At 41.7% G+C, this 20694-nt stretch overlaps 1 protein-coding gene across 1 annotated transcript in view; it reads right to left on the reverse strand.

The window, feature by feature from the left end:
* Positions 1-4091: 4091 nt before the first annotated feature.
* The window catches only part of TRHR (thyrotropin releasing hormone receptor), a 64331-nt gene continuing 47728 nt past the window's right edge, over positions 4092-20694 (reverse strand). Inside the window, exon 3 of the mRNA XM_089664449.1 lies at positions 4092-7816. Coding sequence (XP_089520575.1) covers positions 7391-7816 — 426 coding nt within the window. The 3' untranslated portion in view covers positions 4092-7390. The remainder of the gene's footprint in view (positions 7817-20694) is intronic.

A 20694-nucleotide genomic window follows, 5' to 3' on the forward strand; every position in this document is an offset into this window, starting at 1 on the left:
TTACTTTCACTCTCGGAAATAACAGTAAACATGACAAATAGGGTAAAACTCTGTAACGGGGGCACAGACATCAATAAAAACCTGGCAGGTGTTCTAGTCCATCTCCACTCTATCCAAAACGAAAAATAAAATGGGTTGACTTTAGTCATACTTTATTGAGACCCTCTCCTGTCCTATGTGACCTAAAGGTCTTATTGCAATATAAGTAGTACTCCTGGCCTTTAGTGGATGTGGTGAGAGGGATGAACTTTTATTGGTCCTCTAAGCCGTGGTGGTGGTATTATATTATGTCTAAACCCAAGAACAAATAATTTAATAAGCTGCAACTTAAATGTTCTTGGATGTGGTAACTACATTTTTTCAGGCTAAATACACTTTCAGCAAGTACAGAAAATATACTGTATGTTGATCTTGTCAGAAATGTAGAATCGGTTTCACTTCCTGTGCACTGAATTGAAATCTCAGACAATGTTATCTCCTTTGTCAGCTATCTTCTGTAATCCACCTTCTCTCTATTCCCCTTGTAATGAAAATGAAAAGAGCAGGACATATTTGTGGTTCTAAAGGCTTGTAAAAAAAAATAACACACATGTCTAAACTTACCTGCTGAGTGCAATGGTTTTGCACAGAGCAGCCCAGATCCTCCTATTCTCCGGTCCCCCCACCGGCGCTTCTGGCCCCACCCCGCTGTGCTCCGACAACAAGCAGCTTGCTATGGGGGCAACCACTGCTCCGTGTGTCCATTCACACACGAAGCCGCAGCTCGTCCCTGCCCCCTCTCTCTTCTCATTGGCTCTCTGTTATTGACAGCAGTGGGAGCCAATGGCTCCCGCATCTCTCTCAGCCAATGAGGAGAGGGAGTCCCGGGATAGCCGAGACTCCAGTGCACATCGCTGACTCAAGAGGGGGCTTAGGTGAGTATTAGGGAGGCTGGGGGTGATGCTACACAGAAAGGTTTTTTACCTTCATGCATAGAACGCATGAAGGTAAAAAACCTTGAGCCTTTATAACCACTTTAAATACACTTTCAACCTACTATCCAAATAGGTCGTCTCAGAGCCTTTAGTGTTAACGTGGACTGTATTTGTAATTCTGGCTTTAAATCTATTTTCCAGGCATTTACAAAGCAGAAAACAGAACAACATTTATCATAAAACATATTCTTAAGCATTTAAAAGAGGGTAAATGAGGTTACAATGCTTAGACATAAAGAAATGCCAAATAGCCTGCTGTTACTAAAGACAATTATTTTCACTGGCAAAATGTTCTATTCACAAATAAATTGCACTGAAAAGCAAATAGTATCATTACAAAATAATCACAGCTGATGATAAAAGCGTATTTTTCCCCAGAAATACTCTAACAAAAAAAAATGACATCACCAATAGGTAATAACCACAGAACTTTAAAAACAAGCCAATATATTTCATAGCACTTATCACATTTATGTATAAATATAAATTCATACATCTATTTAAATACACAGTAAACTCAACGTATATATGTGTATGTGGCATACACGTCTTTTGTACTGTTTTAAATCAGTTTATTTGAGTGGAAAATGACACAGGATTTATAATACCTCTTTCAAGCCTACTCAGTAAGGCATTGCTATGATAATGTGCAAAACATGAATGTCCTACGAGTTACTGACTTCTGATGGTTGCTGAGGGTTGCGGCACATAGCTGTTTGGGTCATTGAATAAGCCCATTGTAGCTTTTTTTGTCATGATCCTCTACAGTTGAAAACTGTTATGTCTTACCATAAAAGCCTCCATTGAACTCACTATTGTTTAGGTGGTATTGTCAGAAGCCAGAGCAACCTAAAATGTTGCCATCTAGCAGATTTTGCAGCAGTTGAACAATCAAGACAATAATGAAAATGGTGAATTAATAATGCCATACATAAATATTTGCTTTAAAACTAAAACAAAAATCTGGTAAATTCTAGATATGCATGCACTAACAACTCATTAGAGCCCAATAGAACATTTAGTTAAAAGTGGTAGTAAATATCAGACATGAAATATAAGCAAAGCATATCCCTCTATAGTGTGTACCTGTCTCAATCCAGAGCACTAAGTTTCTTTTCTGTCTAAGGCTTTGCTCCTCTGGTCACCACCAAGTGCGACTTTGATGCGACTTTACACTCTCTGGCACTCAAGTTGCAACAAAATCACATCCAGAGTAGTGCAGGAACTTTTTCAAAGTCACTGTAGCATTAAGTCCTGGTTAACATTGGTGTGACAGTTCCATATCTCATGACAAGTCACACCCTATTGTCCGCAATGTTCAAATTGGTGCAACTCCAACTTTGTGGTGCCATATCGATTTGAAAAAAGGTTCCTGCACTATTTGAGTCACTTCTGACAAGTTTTCCTGACACCAAGAGAAAAAAGGTGTAAGGGGAGGGAACTTCAGCAGGTTAACAGCCTCATCTCTATTCCTGTGTACTGTATGGAGGGGGTTGTGTCCCTTCCCTCCAATCAGCTCTCAGAGCTCTCCTCACCGAGCTCTGGAAAGCATAATTTCAGCTCCCCACCCACTTTTTTTCTGACATCTTAGCTTTATAAATTCTGGACTTTGAAGGGTGGTAGAGTAGAGAAGACTGCAGAGAAACAGGTACAATTTACACAGGATGGTTTAATCTCTGTGTATCACCTGAGGCCAGTCACTTCACTGGGTATATGTGTTTACAACCACTTTAAATCAGCTGAATACATTCCAGTTTAAGAATAAAAAAGGTGAGCTAAGTTGTTTTTTTTTTTCAGAAAGCAGCCACGGCCTAGGTAGAAAAGCCTGTCCACTGCCAGCAGGCTGGACCCTTGCCCCCCATGTGGAAGCAACAGACTCTCTGCAGATGTTCAAAATGCCTCCTTCTGAGTCAGAGCCCGAGCTCTACTGATTAGAACTGTAGCTCTGACTCAAGGGGAGGTGTGTTCTGCAAAGGAAACAATTTGCAATGGTCCGTCTCTACAGCATTCTGGCAGGGAACAGGCTTTTATCCTCAGGGTGTGGCTGCTTTCTTAGCAAATTAGTAAGACACTTTTTGTTTTGATGACCATGGAATGCATTTAGAGGATTTGGGCTGAGAGTTTAGTTGGCCTCTACATGTCTTTTTGAGGTTCAAATACTTCCTTTCTTACAGGAAAACTGTAAGGCTAGGTTCACATCTATGTGTGCGCGGTTGATGCGTTTTTAATGCATTTTTATGCTTCTGCATTTTTTTTGAGGAGGAGGATGAGACTGGTAGGTAAACACAAAACCCCACCAAAAAATGTACCAAAAACACATACATTCACCAGCCACTTTATTAGGTACACCTGATCAATTGCTTGGTAACACAAATTGCTAATCAGCCAATCACATGGCAACAACTCAATGCAACACAACTCAATGCTCAATGCATCTAGACGTGGTAAACAAAACTTTCTGAAGTTCAAACCGAGCATCAGAATGGGGAAAAAAGGGGATTTAAGTGACTTTGAATGTGGCACGGTTGTTGGTGCCAGACAGACTGATCTGAGTAGTTCAAAAATTGTTGATGTACTGGGATTCTCACGCACAACCATTTCTAGGGTTTACAGACTATGGTCAAAAAAAGAGAAACTGTCCAGTGAGCGGCAGTTGTGTGGAGAAAAAAGCCTTGTTGATGTCAGAGGTGAATGGGCAGACTGGTTCGAGATGATAGAAAGGCAACAGTAACTCAAATAACCACTCGTTACAACCAAGGTATGCAGAATACCATCTATGAATGCACAACATGTTGAACTTTGAAGCAGATGGGCTACAGCAGCAGAAGATCACACCGGGTGCCACTCCTGTCAGCTGAGAACATGGAATGGAGGCTACAATTTGCACAGGCTCACCAAAATTGGACAACAGAAGATTGGAGAAACGTTGCTTGGTTTTATGAGTCTCGATTTCCCTGGAGATGATTGTGAGTGAAAATCCCAGTAGATCAGCGGTTTTTGAAATACTCAGACCAGCCCATCTGGCACCAACAACAATGCCATGTTCAAAGTCACTTAAATCCCCTTTCTTTCCCATTCTGATGCTCGGTTTGAACTTTAGCAAGTTGTCTCCGCCTAGATGCATTGATTTGTTTCCATGTGATTTGGCTGATTAGCAATTTGTGTTACCAAGCAATTAAACAGGTGTACCAAATAAAGTGGTCATTGAGTGTATAAATGCGTTTTTGATGCGGTTCCATTGAAGTCAATGTTAAATAGATTGTGGTGCATTTCTGCAGATCTGCAAGCACACTAAAACACACAGATGTGAGCCTAGATTAATGGATCTACTGCAGGTTACCCTGATCAGATGCACATAATGGCAGACTTACCTCCGAGCATGTCCCCCAGTATGTGCACCCCTTTGTCACTCCTGTCATTTTCTCCCAGTCTTCTTCTGGCCCAGTGTCTTATCTCTGGTGCCATTGGGTGCCCGCTGATGATGTAACTCTCCCACATGTGTGCAGGAGTTCCATGATTCCAGCATCCTGCTCTAATTGTAAGATCCATAAGATGTCAGGAGTGTATGTACACTGTGCTATGTATTCACACTGCAGTTTGTGTACAACCTAAAAGAAATATAACAGGAAGATGAAGAAGTGTCTTCTGCCATAAAATTCTGCCTGCCAGCAATATTTTAAAAATTGAACTTTTGTTTCACATTCAATTAAAGTTTTAAAGTAGGCAGGGTGAAGACTGCTGATCTCGAGTTTGTGTTGCTGGAATACGCACATTCGCTTTGCTTTTGAAACACATTTTAGATTTTGTAGTTTTCTATCCTGGCCTACCATTAAGCCCTGTCAATCAAACGTTAAACATCACATTGGAAATTCCAGGCGCTGCTATTTAAAATCTCAAAAAAAATTGGACAGTCAGGGCCTAGAAAAAAGGGCCCCCATAGAGATTAAGGTGCAAAGTGTAAAAAAGTGATATGTCTTAAAAATGTATCAATACTGAGGACTAAGGTGGACTGTCAGTTTGTGTTTACAACTAAGAATTTAAAGTGTTACTAAACCCCGGGCCCTGCATTCATTATATCTGCTCTCTCACAGTACACACAACATAAAAATGCAAGTATTTTAGTAAATATAAACTCATCAGTGGTATATAGCAGTCTTGTTACTTCTATCAGTGTCCAGCAGAGCACTGGTTAAAGCTTGTAAGAGCAGTTTTCATTTGTCCTATGAGGCTGCAGGACCCCTGACCCTCTGTCTGGACAGTGCTAATTGGCCCTGTGCTGATCACATGCACTCTTTCAGAGTAAAAGAAAACTCTCTAGCAATACACACCAAACTGAGCATGTGCAGCTTATCCCCAAGACTCTGTTCTATCAGCAGATGGATTGGGGACAGTATATGAAGGGGAGGATCAGATAAGTCAGGATTTTACTCAATGCGGAGGATTAACCTCTTAGATTCCACAATGAGTATAACAAGCAAGCTTTATTGCACTTACAGACTGATTTTACTGTTTAGTAACACTTTAAATGTTCCAAAGGCAGCACTGAATGGGGGGACGAAGGTTCTCTGGGTGGGTACTAAGGGCCTTGGTGCATCAAGGATGCAGGGGACAATTTGCCAGTAGCAGCATACAAAAATGCAGAGCACAGAAAATAATCACCTGTAATGCCGCTGGCAAGTAATATTCTACATTCTTTCTGTCAGCAATGTTGTGATAGCTCGCTCTTCCAGACTGCAAAGTGCAAGACGGGGAGGTAGGTGTATTTTCTGCTCTTTATTGTGATTCTGGTGCTGGAGAGTAACCAGTAGCTGGATCATTAGTATGCCGTGGGCCTAAAAGAACTACATGTCTAAAAAATATTTTACAGTTCACTTTTGTCCAAAAACCCACCAGCCCAACATCTATAGTCCGTTAAGCTATTTTAGCATAGACATCCCCTTCCAAGGTGCTAATTTACCTCTACTGGACAGAGGTGGCCTGCTCTGACCTGAAATCTTCTGCGTTCCCAATAGACTTGAATGAGGCCTTTCGCCTAACAATTTTCTGGGACACACGGGGATTCCACTATGGAAAGGAAGGGAGGGGGGCATACAGTATCATGTATGTACAGTATGGTCCACAAATGACTTCTTTAATAAACATCACCTAAATGTTCAACTTTAGCACCAGCTCCTCTGGTTATTCTCTTGCCTTGTCGCTTCATCCTCATTTCAAGAGAAGGCCAGACTGTAATTAAGACAAAACTCCATTTGTGTTAGCTTTGGAAAGAGTTGGGCTTAGAACTTCTGACTTGTTTTCAATCTGGGTAAAATCTCCCCAACACTTCTCCAATGCTAACCAAAAAAAGCAAATTACATTTTTTGACTTGAGTAGGGATTTACATCTACCTCTGACAGGCATGTTGAAAGCCAGGAATAATGTAACTGGTGAGGTGTGGAGATTGTCACGGGACTTCACAATGCTGCATTTTCACAATGGTCTTCCATGTTTAAGTATCGCCAGCTAAAACATTTTTATTTTTAGTTTTCAATGAATGGAAAAAGGTTAGAATCTCTGTTGAGTTTTAATTCATGCGGTGTTCCCACAGCCAAAATGAAATCCTGGCTAAATCCCATGTTGGCTGACATCACAGAGCCAATCCAGGCTATGGAAAGATCCCGACCATATGGTCGGGATCTACCCAGATCCCTGGACACCTGGCTCAGTCTCTCAGCAAGCCACCAAGAGCTTGAGCCAGCCGCTCCCGCCCACTCCACAGCATGGCACTCCAGTGAGCGTTGGGGGGCTGAGCAAACAACGGTGACTGAGAATCACTGCTGTCTGCTCAAAGTGGCAGAGAGAACTGACCTATCTTTGATCTGGTCTTTGATCACTCAGTTCTCAGCCTTAGATCCAGCAGGGGACAAATGCAACACTGGACCGGTGCTGCATCCACCTAAGTAAGAATGATTAAAAAAACCTCTTTTAAGGAGGTTTAACATCACTGTTTGTCATGGAGACCATTGTCACCTGGAGAAATTGAAGGAGAATCCAGAATTTCACCTATGACCAAACCAGGGCACCTCTTACGATGAAAACTATCAAAGGTGGGATTAACATTCACCATGAAACGATTTACTCACTTCCTGTTGTATTTCTAGGGGCAGGAAGATCTCATTGATGAAGAAACAGAGATCAGTAAATACCCGATAGGGGTTCTAGCCCTTCCTTACTCCAAAACTAAAAAAAAGAGTTTGACTGGAGATACTTGAAGGTTTTGTATGCCGTCTACCTTTTTTATTTTCCACCCAAAATACTGCGAAGGTATTAATTCTAATGAACAAGCATAATCTTTCTGTCCAATGAAATAACATACGAAGAGATTAAAGCTGGTCTTGTAATTAATCAGTGTCTAGCTATGATTTACTGGCTACTGGCTATGACCTGTTGTATGTGACATCAGCAGGTAGGCAGGTGTCATCAAAAGACATCTTTGTACCAGACAGGTAAGTATCAGTCACCGTGATGTCATCCAACTCAGTGCTGAAATGATCAGGGCTTCCTCCATTGCTTGACTCTTTAATGACGCTGTAATTAAGTGCCACTCCATAATTTGTTGGCTTCTCTGAACGCTTTTTGTTGCACTTGCATAGTTTCCTGAAGGCGGCTCGGAACTTCTGTGACATGAGATTGTAGATGACGGGGTTGATGGCACTGTTTAGGTAAATGCAGATTCTGCAAAACAACACAAACCAGCTTTCAAGGTATGGGTTGGACAGGAAGGAGTTCACAACCACCAGGGTTCTGTACGGCATCCAGAGGAAGGCAAACAGAATCACAACGACAGCCAACATTTTTGTAACCTGTATATATAAAATAAGAAAAAAAGGACTGTCAAGCAAATAATGAAATAAAGCACTCTAAATACACAAAGGTTAAACAATAATAATATTTTTTTTTAATCTCCGGCCACTTTTTTAGATGCACCTTGCTAGTAGGGGGTTAGACCCCCTTTTGCTTTCAGAACTGCCTTAAATCTTCGTGGCATAGAATCATAAGGTGTTAGAAACATTCATCAGAGATTTTGGTCCATATTGACATGAGTTTCTGTTGCCTTTCTAACATCTCAAACCAGTCTACCCATTCTTCTCTGACCTCTGACATCATCAAGGCATTTTCATCCACACAACTGGAGCTCACTGTATAATTTTCAGACCATTTTCTGTAAACCCTAGAAATGGTTGTGTGTGAAAATCCCAGCAGATCGCAGTTTTTGAAATACTCAGACCAGTCCGTCTGGCACCAACAACCATGCCACATTCAAAATCACTTAGATCCCCTATCTTTCCCATTCTGATGCTCAGTGTGAACATCAGCAAGTTGTCTTCACTACATCTAGATGCCTAAATGCATTGAGTTGCTGCCGATTAATTGGCTGATTAGTAATTTACATTACCAAGCAATTGAACCGGTGTACCTAATAAAGTGACAAGTGAGTGTATATCTCAGTGTAAATACAATCACATATAAAGTGCTCTATAATCCACAAAGTGCTTCTTCAAAAAATGTGCAGTTCATTAGTTATTTTCTTCCATATGTGCAAATAAAAAGTGCTTCATGCAAAAACGATATAAACTTCAATCCTATTGTTTGAATGCTGCGTTCAGTGCTTTCCACTTCACCACTGTGCACAACCACCATTCCACGTCCTGAAGGATTCAGTACGACGCAACGTATGTTGAGGCAGAGCTACAGGATGTTACATCATCCCGACCTGGCAGGGGAGCCCAGAAGTGGTGAGACGCATCTGTACAGTGGAACACAAATAAAGAAAAAAGCACCTCTAAGTGCGGTATGAAGGACATTTATTCCTGAACAATGAAAAAAACACTCACATGATAAAAGTATAAATGAAGCTCATCAGTGTGGTAAAGTTGGTAGGGATTTTCCAGTCCTTGCCGAATAAGCGGCAACTCGTTCTTGGGGAGATTGAGGATGGTGGTCTATCAACATGGTAAACCGTTAAAACCAGCTCTAATTTTAAGGAACCTGTTGAAGAAAATTTCATAGGCAGTCACTTAGTATTTCTGCAATTCAGTGTAGTAGATTTATAGCTGCATAAAGTCTGTAGCACTTGCATCAAATGTATGGCTAAAATGGTGTACCCCCCAGGTGGTTCAAAGATGTTCAATCATGCCAAAACGTTTAGTGAGGTACAATGTTGCTGTCAAAGGTAGAAATGACATCCTTTCTTTCTTTGAGCCATCTGGGGGGTATATCATTTTAGCCCTACATTTGATGCAAGTGCTCCAGACTTTACGCAGCTATACATGAACCGCACTGAATTGAACAAATACTAAGTGACTGCCTATGAAAGTTTCCTCAACAGGTTCCTTACAATTAGAGCTGGTTTTAACGGTTTACCATGTAGATAGACCACCATCCTCAGTCTCCCCCAATGCGAGTTGTGGCTTATTCAGCGAGGACTGGGACATCATTCCTCAACTTTACTATGATGAGCTTCTTTAATACTTTTATCATGTGAGTGTTTTTTCATTGTTCAGGAATAAATGTCTTTCATACCACACTTAGAGGCACTTTTTCTTTATTTGTGTTTTTACCCAGAGCCTGCTACAGCTTCAAGAGCTTGCCCTAGTGCTATGTGGACTTACAGTCATTGAACTTTAATCATGGTTTCTGGCACTATGTTTTTAGGATTTATTTGCGCTGATTTCTTTGTTTTTGGCTTAATGTACTGCGGAACGGCCCACACTAGGCTTAGTGGAGCAGGCCTGTGATGGTAAGAGGCGAGCTTATCCAAGTGCAGGGCGGCATGCACCATTTAATGTGAGTGCAATAGCGGATTTTTTTAGGTGTATTGAGTGGTTTTTAATAAAAGGGTTTTACGCTATTGGAATCACTTTTCCCTCCCTATTTTATTATTATTATTATTATTATACAGGACTTGTATAGCGCCAACAGTTTGCTCAGCGCTTTACAATATAAAGGGAGACAATACAGCAACAATACAGTTCAATACAAGAGGGTTAGGAGGGCCCTGCTTCTTGGAGCTTACTAAGAGGGAGGGCTGGTGGTACAAAAGGTAATAACTGTGTGGGATGGACTGGCAGGAGGAATAGAAGATTCCATTATTAGCTGAAGGCAGGATAGGCTTCCTTAAGAGATAGGTTTTCAGAGATCGCGTAAAAGTGGGCAGAGTAGGTGATAGTCTGATAGATTGGGGTAGAAAGTTCCAGAGGATGGGGAGGCTCTGGAGAGGTTCTAGAGATGAACATGGGAGGAGGAGACAAGGGAGCTAGAGAGCAGTAGGTCATGGAAGGAGCGGAGAGTACGGTTTGGGTGATATTTGGAGACAAGATTGGTGATGTAATTTGGGGCAGAGTTATAAATGGCTTTATATGTTGTTAATGTTTTGAATTGTACTTGTTGGGCAATGGGATTTTTATTTTATGATGTTCCTGGTGACACTTTGTAAAAGGAGAGGTACATTCTGGAAGTGATTTATCAGATTGGGGAATCTATTGAAAAGCGCATCTAGACCAACTGTTAAGTGAGAAGGTCATGGCTGTCTGGTGAGTTTTCTGGAATGGTGGTTGTGCACAGTGGTGGAAGGAAAGCACTGAAGGCAGTATTCAAACAATATGATTGAAGTTTATATCATTTGTACATGAAGCACTTTTTATTTGCAGATATAGAAGGAAATAATTAATAAATGGCACATGTTTTGAAGAAGCACTTTATGTTGCACTTTATGGATTATAGAGCACTTTATATGTGATTGTTTACACTGAGATAAATGATATGATAATTTTTGGAGTGATGTATATAATAACGAATAATTATATTTCAGTCTGGCATGATTCCTATCAAATTAAATAAGGAAGGCACACATGGCAAGATGTTCCATGTAGATTTCCAATTGGATTTCCATGTGGATTTCTACCACAAGGCCAAAAGCTGGTGGATTGGCCATAATGCAGAATGAGCAATAATTTTAGCTGCAAGAGAGTGGCCTAGCAGGAAGGCCAGGGATATATTTGCTGACTTTGCATTCACCTAAACAGTTATGAGGATTCTCACCTCTAGAGTCTCAGTGATATAAAGATATAGAGGGCCAAATCAACCCACCAAAAATAAATTCAAGGAAATGTAACACTTACAATGAACTTTTATTTGGTTCCTTTCAGCCTGTTAAATATACTTTATAAATGTTATGTCTTTTCAAAAATTGGTAAATCCATTTTAAGCAATATTGTCAACTCTGCCTTATCTCTGAGGACTATGGAATCTGTCCCCTCTATGTTATGGAGGAGAGAAGTGGGGGAAGGTTTCTATAGCCCTGTCCTAGGGTAATAATGTGCTCATCTATGCATACTGTTTGTTGAATGAAGACATTAAAGTGGAACTATAGTCAGAAACTTAAGTCCTGCTAGATCACTTCATGTTGGCCTCTTTTGTAGGTATAGCTATGTATATAGCTATAGCTATTTAATGTAAAACATTAAAAATAATTGCCTATACTGTTTAAAATCCACTAACGCACTGCCTCACCCTGCTCTATATCTTCAGTTTTTCTCAATTTTTTGGCCCCATCCCAAAAATATAGAGGCCGATTTGCTGACAGCCCAAAAATTTACTGCTACTCAGGGGCTCTGGGCTTTCGCAAAATGGCAGCCTCCGACAAAAAGAAGCAGGAGCAATTCTGGGGCACACTAATTTTGGTAGCATAATTATTAATGCGGAATGTATGTTCCTTGCGGAAGGATATTATTTTTTATCACGTTGTCATGGATAAAGTTTTGCTTTAATTTTGCGTTGCTGGCAGATACACCAGGTAAAAATAAAAAAAGGAAAAGCCTGGAAAAGAAAATAAATGCAGCCACTTTTTAGGGTCATGCTACTCAAAATTGTTCTTTCACTTTTGGTGCTAGAAAGTGTAAGCGCCTACATTTTGTCATTAAAACCTAATGTTCCAATGAGAAACTGTTTGGTGCCTTAACTCTCCAGCTAAATTAAATTTATTTGCTATTAAGGAGACCGAAGGAGTGGAAAAACTTGGGAACACCATGAGCTAGCAGTGAGAGTTTGAAGTGAGTGGAAACTAGCAGGAACATCTCACCATGGAAGTACCCAGAAGATCAGCTTGTTACTCTGCACACCACAGTCCACCAAAAATTGAAATTAAATTTTCTGACATGCTGACCCTTTAGACATACTCAAGGTATGGCGTTGGTTTATACTGTATAGGTTATAGCTTGACAGGCTCAAAAAAGTTGTGAGCAATTTCCATGTTTAGATGAAAAGTGGACTTTTTATTTGTGATGCAAGATCCAAGGTGTGTTGGCTGGCAAATGGAGCTGCTGTGCACACCCAACTTAGACAGCGGAGAGATAGGCATCCACTGACTGTCCATTGAACGCTGCTGCTGCACATAATTACAGCTTACTGTTATCAAACCTGCAACCACTAAGTCTTATGTGAATGTCTTGGACTTTCAGTCTAGCTTTAAATGAAAAGTAGGCATCTTTTAATAATCCAAGTGGTAAAGCCAGCCTCTTTCATCTCTTTATAGACTTATTTAAATCGCTTATAGTATGAATCTTCTGATAGAATTCATTAAGCGAGGGACGTACAGATCACTGGGATAGCTCCTTAAAATCAGCTAATCATCACATCAGCAGAGGTAATCAAACGCTGGGGCATATGGTTCAGTGTACATTAAAGTCTGACGGCTTCCTTAACATACAGAGATCTAATCATTGCTTGAGTCATTTGTGCATTTAGAGACTTTCAGCATCATTCCTTGTCACAGGCAGAAATAATAAGCTTCCAGGGGTCATATTTAAAAAGACTAATCACTTTTGGAAGTACTGCATCACTGCAGTCAAATGCATAGTATTTAATGGTTTTAAAAAAATAAATAAAAAAAAATAAAAGTCAGCAGCTCCAAATACTACAGCTGCTGAGTTTTAAGAAACAGACACACACCTGCCCATGGAGTCCATTGTTGTGTACTCCATAGTTGATTCTTCGCTAGGCTTCTGCTCTCTGGCACTGCCATCTTTGATTTCGGATCCAGATGTGACTTACTGATGTCTCACAGCTGGCTTCCTACTGTGTCTGTGTGAGGCACCCCCCCCCCTCCCGGGCACTATACCCTCCACCACACAATCCATTAATATTAAACCCTTGTAGCACTACCCCATAGGAGTTGCTGAAGTTTGGGTCCCCCTATAGTCCTGCACTGCCAGGCAACTCACATTCCCCCATTCAGACTTGCATCCAGAAGACAGTAACCAGGAATGGCAACAGAGGACAAACTTTCCTGGAACTATATACAAGTCTTTACAGCAACAATTCTCTTCTGGAGAGCTAGCCAGCATCTCCTGTAATACCACCCTAGACCCCAGATATTACTCTATCCAACTGTTATGGGTGAATCCCTGGGCAGGGGATCCAGTGCCTGTCACTTTAAGAGAAGACAGTACCAGGTAGTAGCTAATCTACTTTCACACCAGAGTGCTCCTTTCCCTTTGTGGCTCAGGGGGTGCAGTTCTACTCACTCAGTCCATCTCCTATGAGCTAATGGGTCGGTGGCTGCTTTCAGGCCTTCTGCTGGGCTGCTTCTACCCTGCTGCATAGGTGGTCCTTGCTCTGGGTACCAATGAAGCCCTGAACATTCCTCCTTCCAAGCTTCCATGCCTGTAGAGTCCCTTCTCATCTGGGCTCCCTCCCAGGCTTCTGCTCTCCAGCCTTAGTCTGGCCATAAATTATGCAATTTTCTTTCATTCAGCCACACTGACTGTGTTGATGGGGGAATCCCTCCCGCTTTGCTATTGTATTCTGACAGTGGAGGATTTTTCTACCAGGAGAATACAATGTTCACTGTTGCCTGCTATAGCCATCGACAGTGGTCGTACAAAAAAAAAAAAACAACAGTCCTGCCCATAATGGATCTTGCTGAACTGGCCAAATGTTAATGACCTACACACTACATCCCTAGCCTGAGGTCTATCACTCTAAATAAAAGAATGTCCATTCCAACAGTGTTTTACCACTTTACTGCATCTATTCAGATCTGCACATACACATCTTCATCACATCACATCATAACATCCCATCAAAATTACTGACAGTGCAGTGCAGAACACTAGTAGCATAAAAAAAACATTGACAGTAATTCCAAATCAGTAAAGAACACTAGTTATCTCGATTGAGCCATCTGCGCACACTTTCATAATATGCCCCACAGAGTTGGTTCAGTTCACCATAGACGTGTCCAGACCCAGGCTCGGAGGCCTCCCATCAAGCCGCAGACCTGTATTTGAAGGTCAGGGGAGGCAAGATGTCTCCATTTATGTCTTGCATATTGTACAATGGTCCCACTTAGCAGTGCTCACACTCTCCTGCAAGATGCTGTTCTACATGGTGCTGTACTGGGGTGACCTGCTCCCATACCCCACTTTCCCAGGACTTCACCCACAGCTGGCACTTATAAGGGCACTACCTACACCCTCTGCATTACTACAGGAGGGGCAAAACCTAAAGAGGCACTAACACCTGCCAACATTTTACTGATCCCTAGCAACCATTATTGAGCTAGCTCAGGAAATATCTCATAATGTGATGCTGGGGACACTTTCTTTATTATAACTCAGTATAGATAAGGCTCCTCATCTGTATGTCCAACAGCATCATCATGAAAGATGCAAAGCAATTTAAACTGGTAAAACCCTTGATGATCCCAGTACTCCCAAATTATAGCAGAAAGATAAAAGGTAAATAGTTCTGTGGATTGTAAATCTCCTTCCATTTACACCCACCATAGTGGAACCCTCCAGCACTAGGCAGAGTTAATGCTGCTATCATCTTTTTTCTTTTGGCTGTATATTCGGTTAGGTGTTTCATTTATATCGCTAACCCATAAAAATATAATTTCACAGATTTCACTGTAATTATCAGGAGATGAAACGGCTACACTTTTGATTATTCTTCAAGAGGAGAAAGCTGCAGATTCATAAAGGCTGCTACCTCAATAGTGTAAACAGTGAGCTGTCTTGTGCTCCTGTGGGGCACTTAAAGCCAAAGTGTCAACTTAGGAAGGGGAACCTGAAGCTGTAAAGTAAACCTGTCATGAGAGAAATACTTTATTTGCCATAATGGCAACAGTGGGACAATGCCTAGAGCAGTAGAATCAACAGTGCATGCCAGTGCCTAGAGCAGTAGGATCAACAGTGGGCCAAGGCCTAGGGCGGTAGGTTCCGCAATGGGTCAATGCCTAGGGCAGTAGGATCAACAGTAGGCCAATGCTTAGGACAGTAGGATCAACAGTGGGCCAATGCCTAGGGCAGTAGGATTGACAGTAGGCCAATGCCTAGGGCAGTAGGATCAACAGTGGGCCAATGCCTAGGGCAGTAGGATCAACAGGGGGCCAATGCCTAGGGCAGTAGGATCAACAGTGGGTCAATGCCTAGGGCAGTAGGATTGACAGTAGGACAATGCCTAGGGCAGTAGGATCAACAGTAGGCTAGTGCCTAAGTCAGTAGGATCAACAGTGGGCCAATGCCTATGGCAGTAGGTTTAACAGTGGGCCAATGCCTAGGGTAGTAGGATTGACAGTAGGCTAATGCCTAGGGCAGTAGGATCAACAGTGGCCCAGTGTCTAGGGCAGAGGATCAACAGTGGGCCAGTTCCTAGGGCAGTAGAATCAATGGTAAGCCAGTGCCTAGGGTAGTAGGATCAACAGTAGGTCAGTGCCTACTGCAGTAGGATCAGCAGTAAGCCAGTGCCTAGGGCAGTAGGATCAACAGTGGTCCTGTGCCTAGGGCAGTAGGATCAACAGTGGTCCTGTGCCTAGGGCAGTAGGATCAACAGTGGGCCAATGCCTAGGGCAGTAGAATCAACAGTGGGCCAATGCCTAGGGCAGTAAGATCGACAGTAGGCCAGTTCCTAGGGCAGTAGAATCAATGGTAAGCCAGTGCCTAGGGTAGTAGGATTAACAGTAGGTCAGTGCCTAGGGCAGTAGGATTAGCAGTAAGCCAGTGCCTAGGGCTGCAGAATCAACAGTGGTACTGTGTCTAGGGCAGTAGGATCAACAGTGGGCCAATGCCTAGGGCAGTAGGATCAACAGTGGGCCAATGCCTAGGGCAGTAGGATCAACAGTGGGCCAATGCCTAGGGCAGTAGGATCAACAGTGGGCCAATGCCTAGGGCAGTAGGACTGACAGTAGGACAATGTCTAGGGTAGTAGAATCAACAGTGGGCCAATGCCTAGGGCAGTAAGATTGACAGTAGGCCAGTTCCTAGGGCAGTAGAATCAACGGTAAGCCAGTGCCTAGGGTAGTAGGATTAACAGTAGGTCAGTGCCTAGGGCAGTAGGATCAGCAGTAAGCCAGTGCCTAGGGCTGCAGAATCAACAGTGGTACTGTGCCTAGGGCAGTAGGATCAACAGTGGTCCTGTGCCTAGGGCAGTAGGATCAACAGTGGTCCTGTGCCTAGGGCAGTAGGTTCAATTGTGGTCCTCTGCCTAGGGCAGTAGGATCAACAGTAGGCTAGTACTTAGGGCAGTAGGATCAACAAAAGGTCAGTGCCTGGGGCAGTAGGATCAACAGTGAGCCTGTGCCTAGGGAAGTAGGTTCAATTGTGGTCCTCTGCCTAGGGCAGTAGGATTAACAGTAGAGCAGTGCCTAGGGAAGTAGGATCAACAAAAGGTCAGTGCCTGGGGCAGTAGGATCAACAGTGAGCCTGTGCCTAGGGCAGTAGGCCAGTGCCTAGGGCAGTAGGATCAACAGTAGGCCAGCACCTAGATCAGTAGGATCAACAGTGAGCCAGCACCTGGAGCAGTAGAATCAACAATAGGCCAATGCCTAGGGCAAAGGGATCAACAGTGGACCAATGTCTAGTGCAGTAGGATCAGAGTAGGATGACCTCTGGACATTCATTGGAGGGATGCAGGTGATGACGTGAGGAGTCAGAAGGTTCATTATAGTTCAGAAAATATTAAAACCATCTCTCATTTTTGTTGTCAATAGTCTGTACAGTTGAAAAGTATCTCAGATTCCATTGTAAATTTTATTTTTATAGACATCTATCTTGCATTTGCCCATGAGGAAGTGGACAGTGATCCACAAAACGTGTCGAGATACAACGAAATTTACATGTCATACAATCATGTTATGTTTTTTTTTTAATTATGATGAGATATTTGTTTATGTTGATATGATGTTTATCTGGTACATCATGAATCAGCCCAGAATCCCTCCTGTTTATTCGGAATTTTATTGTATCTACTGTGAAATACAATCTGCAATCATGTATAAAATGATTAGCTTCTCCCTAATTATGGAATAAAATTTGTTACTACGTGTACCTATCTTGTTTTGCTTTGTATGTGATCTGCCTCATGTAAAGCTCCAGACCACAATTTTTATGTATATTATACTAGCTTCATGTAATCCTCTGCACAACAAAAGAGAGAGACAGTAATTTGAGCCAAATGTGGTTTCATTGTTCTGCATAGTGATATCGATCTAACACTGATAGATTGCTGACAAGAATAGAGAGTAAAGACAGGGTGGTGATGGTCCAGCATTGTATAATCAGCAGGTTGATGTTGGGTTGGTTACCAAACTGTCATGTTTAACTGCAGCATTAAAATACCAGCTCACTGACCTGCCTATGTTGCCTGGCAGGGTTGTTTAGCTGAAATGTACAGTCCATGTGAGTGATTACTAGGGAAGAGGGACTGAATAAATGCTTTCTGCTACTTGCAGCAGACTGATGATAATACTGATGAACATACTGTAATTCTTCTAGATTGCACCTCTGAGGCTCAGCCCACATGATTGGAGCACAAAATCATTTTATATGGAATCTTTTTTTAGTTCTAATGTAGAGTGATAACATTTAAAAGTTCAATGAAAGGTGAAGACAAAGTATGGTCTTTTTTACACCAAGGAATAAATCGCCCCCACATTAGAGTGATTATAGACTTAGAGAGTGTTATAGTGAACTGAAATATCTAAACACTAAGATGAAAATAATATTCAGTTAATCCTCCCCCAGAATTTTTTTTCTTTATTTTATTATTCTGCCTTCTTTTGTTTGTAATAATCTCAGGGCTGTCTTGATAGCATCATGGGCCCCTGGGCAATGTAATGCACTGGGCCCCTACCAGGCGGACCCAATTTATGCACCTACTCTCAAGCATTAAAGTATAAATAGTTGATATAATTAAACATATATTAATTAGTACTTTCAATAAAATTGATTTTAAACAATAGAAAAACATGCCATAAATCAAAGACTACTCAACACAAAGAGCACAGTACAGGAGGTGGGTTGCAGAAGGGCACAGTTAAGTGGGAGTCAGGAGGACACAACACAAGTTCTGGGACACTGCCTAGGCCATTCTGGGACAGCTTAGTAAAAACCATGACTATCCTGGCAAATCTGGGACAGTTGGCAAGTATGCTGTAATGCAAGATTATCCTGGGGCCTTGATGCACCTGGGGCCCCTGGACAGTGCCCAGGGGTGCCCATTCATTAAGACAGCCCTGAACGATCTTGGACTGAAGCCAAGCTGAGAAGTTAGAAGGATACTCAGAGCCACCAGCACATTGGAGCTAGATCCTCACCATGCTGCAGGTCCTAGGAGTACTTAAGCTTAGAAAAGCCCCTTTTGAATGGTGGGATTGGTAACTTATGAGGGCATTCCAAGAAGTTGTTAGTGGCAGCTGATAGCTAGATAGGCTAAAGTAGAGTACTAATAATTGGGCTAGTAAAAGGCCAGGGCCTGAGTCATATGCACCAGGATAGTGTTGTTGCCAGAGGAGAGCTGATAGTGTTATTGAGGAGTATAGCCATAGGTCTTAGTTATGGGTATCCACCAAATGTGAAAGCCACAGCAAGGGCATACACATGATATTGCAATACAACAGGTACCAAGGCAGGTTGAGCATACGAGAGATCAGGATAAACAGGGGCAGTAACTAAAAGTCACACTCACAATAAAGATTAATGACCATAAAGATTGTCATGAGTAGTCTCATCAGAAGCTGGACCAATCAGAAGGCCTGCCAATGGCTGAAGCTAGGTGAGCATACTCCACCACACCTCTGCAGATGGTGTTCATAAGGAGGATGCTGGCTCAGGCATGTAAATGATGAGATAAATTAGGTGTTTTCATTCCCCAAAATTCTAGCAAAACATTTGAGATTTTAGTGAAATTTGGCAAAATGCATTGGAGTCAATGGGAAAGGCATAAATTAAAGTGGTTTCTAGTGTTTTTTTTTTTTTTTTTTAAATCTCTGTCAAGAAAGACGTATTGGGTGTAGTATTGCCGGCATTTTTCTCAAAATTATAGTTGCCTGGTCTTGTCTTGCTTCAATGCTTTGAGTCATTCCCCTGCAACATTCATGCTGTAAATGAGTGTCAACATTTCAAATCTGATCACTATTTAAAAGTCTATCACTCACCCAGAGTATTGAAGCCTATGTGTAAGCATGATAGCCAGGCAACTGGTATTCTCAGAAGATGGTCAGCCATAGCAGCCCTCATACTTTTCTCATGGCATAGTCCTAATGCAATGGGCTTAAAATGGCTCCTAAGGGTAATGGAAGCTTCTTTCAACTGTTTTTATGCCCACTCATTAGCCATTATGTTTTTTTTACACAGAAATAAAAACATGCAGTAAAATTGTAAAAAAAAAAACATTTTATTTTTTTTTCCAACTGCAAAATCTGGAATTTCAATAGATGACAGTTTTGCCAAAAGTACTCTGCTCTTCTCTATATGTGAACCCTAGAGGGCAGTTGGTAGTTTGGGAGGACCAAGAGCAGAAGGAGCTGAGAAGAAAATATGCACAGAAAGAAGAACAAATACTTACCATGACAACCATCTGGCTGGATGAGAGCTCTCACTGTTATTTATATCATATTATTTGTTACAAAAGCACATAAATAACTTGTATATTATAAATAACTTATTAAAAATATAGCTGTCAAACAAATGACAACAGGGTCTCCTAAGGTCCTCTACAAAGGCCATCTTTATTTTCTGTTTAAAGCGGTTCTAAAGGCAGAGGGTTTATTTTACCTTTTTACATTTTAGATTTTGTAGTTTTCTATCCTGGCCTACCATTAAGCCCTGCCCCTGTCAATCAAACATTAAATGTCACATTAGAAATTCCAGGCGCTGCTATTTAAAATCTCAAAAAAAATTGGACAGTCAGGGCCTAGAAAAAAGGGCCCCCATAGAGATTAAGGTGCAAAGTGTAAAAAAGTGATATGTCTTAAAAATGTATCAATACTGAGGACTAAGGTGGACTGTCAGTTTGTGTTTACAACTAAGAATTTAAAGTGTTACTAAACCCAGGACCCTGCACTCACTATATCTGGTCTCCCACAGTACACAGAACATGGAAGTGCAATTATTTTAGTAAATATAAACTGCTAAATACCTTTTTTCATCAGCAGTTAGAGCAGTCTTGTGACTTCTATCAGTGTCCAGCAGAGCACTGGTTAAAGCTTGTAGGAGGAGTTTTCTTTCTGTTCTTTCTGCTAACCTCTTTGCACCTAGAATACACACACTGTTTATGTGGCCTCTCAATGGGTGGGCCTGGACACCGAGAGGCTGCATTTATGCGTACAAAATGTAAACAAACCTGTGCAAAGGGCGCACGTTATTGGTGCGTAATAGAAGGCTCCCGATCACTACTCCCA

The sequence above is a fragment of the Staurois parvus genome, unplaced genomic scaffold (genome assembly GCF_062004578.1).
Source record: "Staurois parvus isolate SC_StPar_1 unplaced genomic scaffold, SC_StPar_1.0 ptg000047l, whole genome shotgun sequence".
Taxonomy (NCBI): Eukaryota; Metazoa; Chordata; class Amphibia; order Anura; family Ranidae; genus Staurois; species Staurois parvus.